General features: G+C 36.2%; 1 protein-coding gene across 2 annotated transcripts in view; it reads right to left on the bottom strand.

Moving 5' to 3' along the window:
- Positions 1 to 5,345: 5,345 nt before the first annotated feature.
- The window catches only part of HNMT (histamine N-methyltransferase), a 46,001-nt gene continuing 39,334 nt past the window's right edge, over positions 5,346 to 12,012 (bottom strand). The window contains exon 6 of one of the 2 annotated variants that reach the window (XM_049615681.1): positions 5,346 to 5,956. In XM_049615681.1, coding sequence (XP_049471638.1) covers positions 5,601 to 5,956 — 356 coding nt within the window. In that variant the 3' untranslated portion in view covers positions 5,346 to 5,600. Of the gene's footprint in view, positions 5,957 to 11,094; positions 11,473 to 12,012 lie in introns of those variants that run through there. The other variant, XM_049615682.1, reaches the window with a different exon arrangement.

Here is a 12,012-nt window from a genome sequence, read left to right on the forward strand (position 1 = left end):
CTTCCTGGCTCCATACAATTTTAGAATTGTTTGTTCTAGTTCTTTGAAAAATGCTATTGATATTTGGATAGGGATTGCATTACATCTGAAGATTTCTTTCGATGGTACAGAGATTTTAACAGTATCTGTTCTTCCAGCTCATGTGCATGGAATGTCTTTCTATTTCTTTGTGTCATCTTCAGTTTCTTTCATCAGTGTTTTATAGTTTTCAGAGTACAGGTCTTTCACATCTTTGGTTAGGTTTATTCCCAAATATTTTATTGTTTTTAGTATGTTTGTAAATGGGATTTTTTCTTAATTTCTCTTTCTGCTGCTTCATTATTAATGTATAGAAGTGCAACAGATTTCTGTACATTGATTTTGTAACCTGTGAGTTCACTGAATTCATTTATCACTTCTAGTTAATAGTTTTTTTTATTGAGGCTTTATGGTTTTCTATACAAATTATCATGTCATCTGAAAATAGTGAAAGTTCTTCCTTACCAAGTTGAATTCTGTTCTTTTTGTTGTCTGATTGCTGTTGCTAGGACTTCCTGTACTATGTTGAATAAAAATGGTGAGAATGGGTGGGCATTCTTGTCTTATTCCTGATCTTAAGGGAAAAGATCTCAGTTTTTCCCCATTGAGCACGATGTTAGCTGTGGGTTTTTCATATATGGCCTTTATTATGTTGAGGTCTGTTCCCTCTAAGCCTACTTTGTTGAGGATTTTTATCATGGATGGATGTTGCAGTTTGTTAATTCTGCATCTATTGAAATGATCATATGGTTTTTATCGTTTCTCTGATTGATGTGATGTATCACATTGATTGTGTGAGTATTGAACCACGCTTGCATCCTGGGAATAAATCTCACTTGATTGGGTTGAATGTTTTTTTAATGTATTGTTGGATTCTGTTTGCTAGTATGTTGTTGAGGGTTTTTTCATCTATGTTCATCAGAGATATTGACTTATACTTCTCTTTTTTGTGGTGTCTTTATCTGATTTTGGTATCAGGGTGATATTGGCTACATAAAATGAATTTCAAAGTTTTCTTTCTTTTATTTTTTTGGAATAGCATGAGAACAATTGATATTAATGTTCTTTAAATGTTTGGTAGAATTTGCCTGTGAAGCTACCTGATTTTGGGTGGACTTTTGTTTGTTGGAGTTTTTTGATTACTGATTCCATTTCATTGCTGGTAATCTGTCTATTCAAATTTTCTATTTCTTTTTGCCTCAGTTTTGGTAGGTTATATATTTCTAGGAATTCATCCCTTTCTTCTAGGTTGTCCAATCTGTTGGCACATAATTTTTCATAATATTCTCTTACAATTGTTTGTGTTTCTGTGGTATTAGTTGTTACTTCTCCCATTTCATTTGTGATTTTGTTTATTTGGTTCCCCCCCCCCAACTCTTTTTTTGATGAGTCTGGCCAGAAATTTATCAATTTTTTTGATCTTTTCAAAGATTCAGATCCTGGCTTCTTTGATCTGTTCTATTAGGGTTTTTTGTTGTTGTTGTTGTTGGTGGTGGTGGTGGTGGTTTTGTTTTTGTTTCATTTTGTTTTGTTTTCGTTACTATATTCTTTATTTCTGCTGTAATATTTATTATTCCCTTCCATCTGCTGAGTTTGAGTTTTGTATGTTGTTATTTTCCTAGCTCCTTTAGATGTAAGGTTAGGTTTTTTATTTGAGATTTTTCTTGTTTCTTAAGGTGGACCTGTATTGCTGTAAACTCCTCTCTTTGATCTGCTTTTGCTGCATCCCAAAGGTTTTGGACTGTTACGTTTTCATTTTCATTTGTTTCCATGAACTTTTTCTTTTTTCAATTTCCTGGTTTACCTATTCATTGTTTAGTAGCACGTTATTTAACCTCCATGTATTTGTGGTCTTTCCAGATTTTTTCTTGTGGTCGAATCCCAGTTTCGTGGGGTCATGGTCAGAAAGGTTGCATAGTATGACTTTGATCTTCTTCAATGTGTTGAGGCTTGCTTTATGGCCTCCTCATATGGAACATTCTGAATATATCTGTTAAATACATTTCACTGTATCATTCAAAGCCACTGTTTCCTTGTTGTTTTTCTGTTTAGATGATTTGTCCATCATTGATTAAGGAGGATTGTTAAAGTGTTGTTAAGGATTGATAAAGTCCTTTTCTATATTTGTATTACTGTTAATTGCTTCTCTTATGTTTGTTATTAACTGTTTTATTTATTTGGGTACCTTCATCTTGGGGGCATAAATATTTACAATGGTTATATCTTTTTTTTAGATTGTTCCCTTTAATATTATTATAAAGTGTCCTTCTTTGTCTCTTGTTACAGTCTCTTTTTAAAGTCTATTTTGTCCAATATAAGTATTGCTACCCTGATTTTCTTTTGACATCCATTTGCATGATAAATGTTTCTTCATCCCTCATTTTCAATCCATAGGTGTCTTTAGGTCTGAAATTAGTCTCCTGTAGGCAACATATAAATTGATCTTGTTTTCTTTATCCACTTTTTCACCCTGAATCTTTCGACTGGAGCATTCACTACATTTACACTCAAAATAATTATTTATATATATGCATTTATTGCCAATTTGTTACTTGTTTTGTGTTTGTTTTTGTAGTTTTTTTTTATTGTCTGATCCTTCTCTTGCTCTCTTTCACAGTTTTCTGGCTTTCTTTAGTGAGACACTTGGATTTCTTTCTCTTTATTCTTTGCATATGTATTAGTGGTTTTTGATTTGTGGTTACCATTAGGTTTGTACATAACATCTGTATATAGCAGTCTATATTAAATTGATGGTCACTTAAACTTAAACCTATTCTTAATTCCTTTCTCCCTAGTACTTTTGTTATACAGTATCATATTTTGTATCCTTTTATCTTGTGAATCCTTTGACTAAGTTTTACAAATATATTTTTTACTGCTTTGTGTTTCCTACTTTTCATACTCTTATGGTCTTTCCTTTGTACATAGAGTCCCTTTTAACATTTCCTGTAGGGCTGCTTTAGTGGTCATAAAGTATTTTAGTTTTTGTCTGAGAAATTCTTTATTCCTCCTTCTTTTCTGAATGCTAGCCTTGCTCGATAGAATATTCTTGGCTGTAAAATTTTCCCATTCAGCACTTTGCATATATGCCACTCCTTTCTGGCCTACAAAGTTTCTGCTGAAAAATCCACTGATAGCCTTATGTCCTCTGTTGCTGCTTTAAAAATATTTTCCTTATTACTTCTTTTTCCCATTTTAATTACTATGTGTCTTTGTGTGGACCTCCTTGGATTGATTTTGTTGGAGAGTCTCCATATCTCCTGGATCTGGATTTCTATTTCTTCCCCAGATTCAGGAAGTTTTCAGCTATTTGTTCCTCAAATAAATTTTCTGCCTTCTTTTCTGTCTCTTCTTCAAGGATCCCTGTAATGCAAATGTTATTATGCTTGATGGAGTCATTGATTTCTCTAAGTCTATTCTCATTTCGTATGTTTGTTTTCTTTCATCTGCTCAGCTTGATTCTTTTCCGTTACTGTCTTCATTGTCATTAATTTGTTCCTCTGTTTCCTCTAGCCTGATATTTATTTCATCTGGTGTATTTTTAATTTCATTTATTGTGTTCTTCATCTCTGATTAGTTCTTTTTTATCTCTTTGTTAAAGGTCTCACCGATGTCCTCCACTTATAAGGACATAGGATAGTACAGTGACTATCTTTATGATCATTACTTTGACTTCTCTATCAGGCATATTACTTACATCCATTTTGCTTAGGTCTCTTACTGTGGTTTTGTTCTGTTCTTTTCACTTGGGACATGTTCTCTCTCTCTTCAGTTTGTCTAACTCTCTGTCTGTTTCTTTGTGTTGGGAAAGTCAGATACATCTCCTGCTCTTTAAAGTAATGGGCAGGGCATACACTTTTAATAAGCTGGTGCTGGTCATCTTCCGTAGGGTACGTACAGCAGCTGGCCAGTACAGGACTGGCCAGCGCTGCTCTGCAAAGCGCATGTGGACAAGGTTTGTGCAGAGATGACCCACTGCCAGGAACAAGCCCCCATAAAACATGCAGATTGGGAGACTCAGTGTTAGCAAGGTTTATGCCAGTCTTCTAGGGAAGGGCATGCAGTACATGCAAGTGACTGGGAAGAGCGGATCTGCTGACATATGGAGAGGTGCTTGGTGTAAGCAAGTTAGGTAAGGAGTGTGAACTCTGCTAGTTTCTGAAGGTGGCCAAGTGTTTATGCTGAGGCATGGGGGAGGAAATAGTGCCTGCCAGCTTCTTTGTTTCTGGAGGAGTTTCCCAGGGAAATCTGTTTCTCTGGGACATGCTCTGTGATCAGTAAATAACTCTCCCTCCCATAGGCCAGGTGCATTTCAAACTGCTGCTTCAATGCTGTATTTCCATGGGCTATTTGTTGTGCTATCTTTTTAGGGGTGAGGACTCAGTTTCCTATAGCTCACTGGGCTCTCCCAGAGCAGAGCTTGTTAATTTTTAAAATTCCAGGCTTTAAGCCCTTCTGCTTATAAGCACTCATGAAATTTGGCCCCTCTTACTTTCAAAGCCAAATGTTATGAGGATTCACCTTTCCCATGCAGGTTTCCCAGTGTGACAGTGTATTTCTCACCTTTCTCTGTGTTCCTGACTCCCTCCAAACTTCAGACAGCCAGGGACCTTTGAGCTCTCCACTGCATTCACCCTTCCCACTCTCCTTGATATGGGTTCTTCTCTACCTTTAGCTGTGGAGTTTGTTCTACCAGTTTTTGGGTCATTTTCTGGGTTATTTATGCTAATGTGAATGTTACCTAGTTGTATCCATGGGATGACAGGAGCTTAGGGTCCTTCTATTCTGCAATCTTCCCAGCTTCCTACACAAAGATTTATTTTTAGAAAAAAAAGTGAAATTGTAATTTTTTGTAATTAAATATGTTAATATTCCAAAAGCTTGGTTTAAGAAGGCCTTTTAAAACGTGTCAGAAACCCAGAAAATAAGAAACGAAAAAACTCTGAAAGCTGACTGAATAAAATAGAAAAACTTCAGCTTTTCAAAAAACAAAACACTATAAAATCAAAGATAAAAAGGTAAACAATAAAGATAAAAGAGAAAACAAAATGGAAGGAAACAGAACACATGAAAAAGAATTAATTTTGTAATATCCTAAGGTGCTAACTTTTAGTAATCAATAACAACAAGATAGAAACTACTAGAGGTATGTGCACAGACAATTCTTCACAAAAGGTGAAAAATCAATAAACATATACTTTTTCTTATATATCAATAAATATATACTTTCTTAGTATTTAAAGAATCCACAGCACATGTTTTACTAAAATTTTGGTAAATTCCAGTACAATCAACAAATGGAAAGAATTTTCTGGTCAATAGGCCAGTGAAACTTAGTTGGCTCATTTTTCCAGCTTAGCCTGAATGTGGCCTCTTGACCTGGAGAAGGAATGGGGTAAGACCAACAGTATCATATATGATTCTTCATGGAAATCTGAGAATTTCTTGGAACTTTTTAAGTTTTATATATAAGACAAAATTGTCTATTTATATTAGAAGATGTGTTTGTAATTTTAATATAGAAATAAGTGATCAACATTATTCGAAATACAACTTTTTGAATACAGTTTCATAATTGATATTTATGCTTCAACCACTATGAAACTCAGATTGTTATTAAAAAGAACCTTTCCCTCTTTCTTTATACTGAATTCAGACTCTTGCAGATCTTTCATAATTTCTGCTTTGAGATCAGGTGGTGCTGTTGTATTAAAGTTGCAGGTTTCTGTCAAAAAATCCCAAAGCAGGTCACCATTTTCATTGCCATCAATAAAACAATCAGATATGTCCATGGTGGACAGAAGGTCATAACATTCATACTTAATCCCCAATTTGTCCAGCATCTGAGAGAGGTCAGACGATGTAACATATTGGCAGAGGTCATATTGGGGTAAGCGGGATCGGTACTTTTTCCACAGCTTGTCCCAGCCACTGGTTCCTGTGTGACAGAACAAAGTTCATGCTTTAATTTATTCTTATTTTCATTTACCTACTTTAGCAGGCAGTATAGTAGATGTTTAGAATAAATCAGTCAAATAAAGAAATATTCTTTCCTTTGGGTAGCTTAATTTAAGGAGTACACAGCAGGGAGAAAGAAAGTTAAATACACAAGTAAATAAATCACATATCAGATGCTGCTAAGTGCTAATAAAAAACAAATTAGAGCAAGGAATAAGGAAGGTCAAAGAGTTGGATAGATTGCTGTTTTATATAGGGTGGTCACAGAAAGTCTCTGTAATAATGTGACATTTGGGCAGAGACATGACAACTAACCATGTATTATTATTATTTTTTTAAATGTTTATTTTTGAGAGAGAAAGAGACAGAGCATGAGCAAGAAGGGGCAGAGAGAGAGGGAGACACAGAATCAAAGCAGGTTCCAGGCTCTGACCTGTCAGCACAGAGCCTGATGCGGGGCTTGAACTCATGAACTGTGAGATCATGACCTAAGCCAAAGTTGGATGCTTAACCGACTGAGCCACCCAGGCACCCTATGACAACAAACCATGTAGATATCAGAGGGAATAATCTCTCTACTTTAGATAGAGAGAAGAGCAACTACAAAGGACCTGAGGCAGGAGCATGCTTGGCATGTTAAACACTAGTCAGGGAACCAGTGAGATTGGAATTGAGTGAGCAAGGGGGAGAGTAGAAGGAGACAGGTTGGATGAGTGGTCGGCGGAGTAGATAAGGTGCCAAATCATGTGGGCGAGATGTGAAGCCATTGTACTGCTGTCTGATAGAACTTTCTGTATTGATGAACATGTTCTATATCTGTGTTGTCCAGTATGGTAGCCACTAACCATCTGTGGCTAAGGAGCATTTGAACTGCAGCTAGTGTGATCAAGGAAATGATTTTTAAGTTTTATTGCATTGCAGCTCACTTAAATACCAATTTCAATAGCCAAATGTGGCTTTCATATTGGACAACACAACGTTAGAGTGACTTAACCTGATTTACATTTTAATAAGTTCACTTGGTCACACACATGAGAATAGATTATAGGGGAATATGGGCAGAAACTGGGAGAACAGTAAGGAGGCTATGCAATAATCTGGGTGACAGATGATAGTAAGTTGGAGGTGATGAGAAGTGGTTCGATTATTTTTTTTATTATTATGCTTCTAGATCCAGTGAGATTTGCCAACAATTTGGATACAGGGTGTGAGTGAAAACAAAGAGTCAGTGATGACCCCAATGGTTTTGGCCCAAGCCCCTGAAAAGAGAGAATTGTTATTGTTGGAAATGGGAAGATTGAAGTAGGAGCAGTCTAAAATGTATCATCAGGGTCTGGTTTTGGAAATGTAAATTTGAGATATCTATCGATATCTCTATTGGATATTCCATTGGTGATTGGAGGAAGGCAGTTGTTTATGTGAGCCTTGCATTCAGAGGAGAGGATCTAAGGTTAATAACTGAAATAGAAAGAAAGAGCACAATAAATACAATCATGATTTTCTCAAAAGGAAGATGAGGTAGCCTCTCATGTCTCCACTTCTAAGATGCTGCCTTGGACTGCCAAAAATGAGGCTGATTCTTAGAAATTTTGTTGCCAGCTTTAGAAGATGTTTTAGCAATGTCTATTATGTTTAATTGAAAACCCAGCCCAGTGTAGAAGCTACAAGATGCAGCCTCTGAGAGAGAAACACAGGTTGGAATGTACTTTTGACACTTTATGAATAAGATGAGATTCATTATTTAGTCTCTCAGAACCTTAGTTTTCTCATCTGTAAAGTGGGAATAACCATACTTACCTCACATGGAACTACAGTTATTAAATGAGATAATTGAAGTGAATTGCTGCACAACGTTAAGCACGTGGCAGATGAGTAATAAGTACTTACAAAATAAATGAATATTATATGGAATTAGTTTGATAATGTATTTTCACTGGTTGTAATCTTGAAAAAAGCAAGCTTGCTTTTTGGAAATCTATAATACTAATAAATTAACACAAATGAGCATCTATTTGGGATGTTATATACACAGTTGATACAGTGTAGTAATTAAGAAGGTCTCTAAAGCCCAACTGCCTAAATATGAAGGCTGGCTCTTCCTCTGATTAGCTTTATGAAACTTTGCCTCAGTTTTATTATCTGCAAAATAGGGATAATAATAGAATTTATTTATAGAATTGGGGCAAGAATAAGTAAAGATACTGAGAACCATGACAGGCACATAGTAAATAAACATCGCTGAAGTGTTAGGAAATTAAGCTGGACCTGGCCAAAGCAATGTAAGGGAAAGCCTATATTTTCTGTGAGCTTCCAGGATTATCAGTGAAGATTTCAAAGGCTTAAGGTATTTTGGTTCCCAAACCTCTTTTGTGGTCTAATGAAATGATTAACTCTCCAGAAAAGTACACAAACAATATATATGCATACATTCTGCATAAAATTATTGGATGCTCAAAGACCCCTGGCCTTCATCCATGGACTAGGCTAAAGTCTCCTAACTGACGTCAACAAAAGAGACTATCCAAGGCAGGAAATGGTAAAATTTAAATAGTCTAGATAGTTGACATTCTACTAATACTTCAGAAGAGGGAGCAATAATTGCAGGGTATTCTCTAGAAGGTACAACTGGAATTAAGCAGGAAAAAAAAAAGAAACCTCAGTCCAGTGGGAAAAAAATTAGGGTCACAATTATGTATTAAAAATTCTTTCATTCCAAAGAGAGTGATCATCTGCCCAAATAAGAATTTGCCTACCAATAAGACTTCACAAGAAAGTAAATATTTCAGTGGTTGAGGAGAGGCTCTATTATCATTATTTTTTATTTTTAACCTGCCAGAGGAAAAAAAAAAACAAAACAATCCAAACACTGATTGCAGAAAATTTGCTGGTGTCAGTGTTGTGTGACTTGGTGCCATTTCTGAGCTGAGCAATTATACAGTTTCTAACTGATGCGTTATCATAATGGCTTTTGGTGGGCACAACATATGGTGTTACTTTTGTCTCCAACATGATATAAATGAGATTCTTTTATCCCCATTGTATTAAAAATAACATACCATGATTTGCCTCCTTCCTTAGTCAGGTATGGAGAGGGAAGGACAACAAACAAACAAAACCCAAAACTGTCTCCTTCTGGCTAATACTCCTTAACCAGAAACGTTGCCTTTTAATTAGCAACTCTCTCAACTAATGCCTGGCTACTATATTTGAAGAAAACTGTGCTACTGATATCATTAAAAATTTTTTTTGAACGTTTATTTATTCTTGAGAAAGAGAGAGAGAGAGAGTGCATGTGTGAGTTGGGGAGGGGCAGAGCAAGAAAGGGACACAGAATCTGAAGCAGGCTCCAGGCTCTGAGCTGTCAGCACAGAGCCCTATGGGGGCCCCGAACGCAGGAGCCTTTGAGCTGTGAGATCATGACCTGAGCTAAAGTCAGATGCTCAACTGACTGAGCCACCCAGGTGCCCCCGATATCATTTTAGTGTGAGATACTCACTTTATAAATCCACTTTGTCCTTATTTCTCTTCCTTTTCATATCCAAATCAAATATTTTATCTTTGTATAACCAGGAACTTCTGCTTGTTATAATTAAATGAATATTTATTGAGCTGGGCTACTAAGGAACACAGAGGAAAGCCTCTCTTCCCTCAAGCAACATGTATCCTAACAGGGTGACCAGTAAACTCTGTCATTTAATTACGATATCAATTTCTCTTTCTTTTCCTAATGAGTTTCACTTGCCTACCCTTCATCACTTTTGTCTGCCTGTTTCAGCATACACTGTAGTATGTGTGCGAGTATGTGTGTATGTGTAGCTTTTTTGTTGAGTCTTTTATTCCTGTTTATTAAACATATGTTTAGATCTCCAGAACTTAATATATCCTCTGATTCCATGTCCATCATGTAGTAGGTTTTAGCTAAAACATACTCTCTTTTGTAGAAAGACATTCAGAACTAGTAGTTTAGAATATTATAAGGCAGCTCTAATAAATTGTTATTAAATAATTTATTCAGGGGGCGCCTGGGTGGCTCAGTCAGTTAAGCGTCCAACTTCAGCTCAGGTCATGATCTCACAGTCTGTGAGTTCGAGCCCCGCATCGGGCTCTGTGCTGACAGCTCAGAGCCTGGAGCCTGCTTCGGATTCCGTGTCTCCCTTTCTCTCTGCCCCTCCCCTGCTCATGCTCTGTCTCTCTCTGTCTCAAAAAATAAAAATAAAAACATTAAAAAAATAATTTATTCAGTTCAATTCAGATATTTATTGAGTGTCTGTCTTCTAGGTGCCAAAGAGACAGAACTCCTGCTCTCAAGGAGCTCTCCTGAAACTCCCCATATGTCTCTGATAACACACTTAGCATACTGCTCCAAGTATTTCCATGTCTCAATCCTCCATTAGTTAGAAGCCATTCAAAGGCAGAAAAAAAGTAATAGTCATCTGCATCCTTCATTGCCTACCAGTGACTGACTGTAAGAACTCATTACAAGCTGCATGAACCAAATCTACACAACAGCTATACTGTGCAGCCAACAAGGAACTGAGAACACAGGCTATGTACTGTTTTGAATATGGCTGAACGCACATAATACCTTGGTACACATGGTGCATATAGCCATCCTAGGTCTCTGTATAATTAAATCTAGAAACTGACACCATATTTCATTATCTTATGATCTAATAAATTGCAAAGGTGGGTGTCTATGGTACTCAGAAAACAGTAATTCAGTCTATTCAGAGAAATACATTGTCAACTTAGTAACAGGTCAGTTGTCTGACTGAAATAGACAGGAAAAAGCCTTAGTTATGTAGCATATTTAAGACAACCCTTTGGAGCAAGATAATAATCCAGAAATACCATTATCTGCCTAGATATTATCTAGATGAGTATTCTTAGAAATTTAATTTAGTGACTAGTTCCAGGCTTGTCTGAATCTGTCTATAATGAGCAATCAATTTTCTGCATTGAAGTGTAGCTATGGATGACAGTACTGCCCTGAAACAAGGATAATATGCAAACAGGCTTTTTCACTTCCAGGTAATTATGAAGCAAAGTCTACTTAGAAAGTGACTGCAAGAAGCTAGATAAGAATAGAACTTAATGTGAACCATTTTGATGTGCGTGTGTTCCAAGTTTTAGGGCAATATTCAAATTTAATGAATGTTTTCATAACGCAAATATGGACAGTGGGGCTTCAAGAATCATAGTTTGGACTGAGAATGGCAGTTTAGAGCAATGGTTTTTATACAGGGATGAGGGGGTAAATTGCTCAGTCACCTCATATGACCCATTGAGCATTCTCAAACCTAGCTGCTAGCCACAAAAAAAGAAAAAAGAAAAAAAAAGTGTATGTGATAAAGGTAGGGGTCTTTAAAGTCCCTTTAATAGTTGGACATTTGTTATTTGTTACATTCTTATGTTTAGGAACAGTATCTGTGAACAATTTTTTCTTCTTTGGGATACCTGTCTCCCATGCTTGGTACAGTAATGAAGAGTTGTTTACTGCATAAAGAAAAAGGTAGTAAAATACAAACTTAGTAAAATCAAACTACACAGACTAACTTTTATTCAAAATACTTTTTTAAGAAAAAGCTCACTGATAGTTGAGTCTTTATTCCCTTTCTTTGATTTTTTCCCCATTAATGTACATACACATAGTACATATGAACCACATATATACATAGATGCAATGTAACATAGGTATGATTATCCAGAAATAGCCCTGGAATAAACAAAGGCTAACAGACCAAGTTCACACAGCTAGGAAGTGCCTCAGCATTCTTGCTGCATGTGTCGTCATACATTTCACTGTGCCTGTTTTGGTTTGCATATTTCTTGATGCCAACAAGCCATGGATTGTATTAATATATTCATGAGATAGTGAGCAGAATACTGTATTTGTAAGGGCACTTAGTCAATTCTCAGTTGCTTGTAGACTACTCATGCCACTTTCTAAACCTTAGTCTGTTTTTTTCCTATTGGTAGAAATAGACTCATAGAAAACTGCTTTCTGACGTTGAAATACTTCACTTCTGAAAATAT

Source organism: Panthera uncia (assembly GCF_023721935.1).
Source record: "Panthera uncia isolate 11264 chromosome C1 unlocalized genomic scaffold, Puncia_PCG_1.0 HiC_scaffold_3, whole genome shotgun sequence".
In the NCBI taxonomy this organism is placed as follows: Eukaryota; Metazoa; Chordata; class Mammalia; order Carnivora; family Felidae; genus Panthera; species Panthera uncia.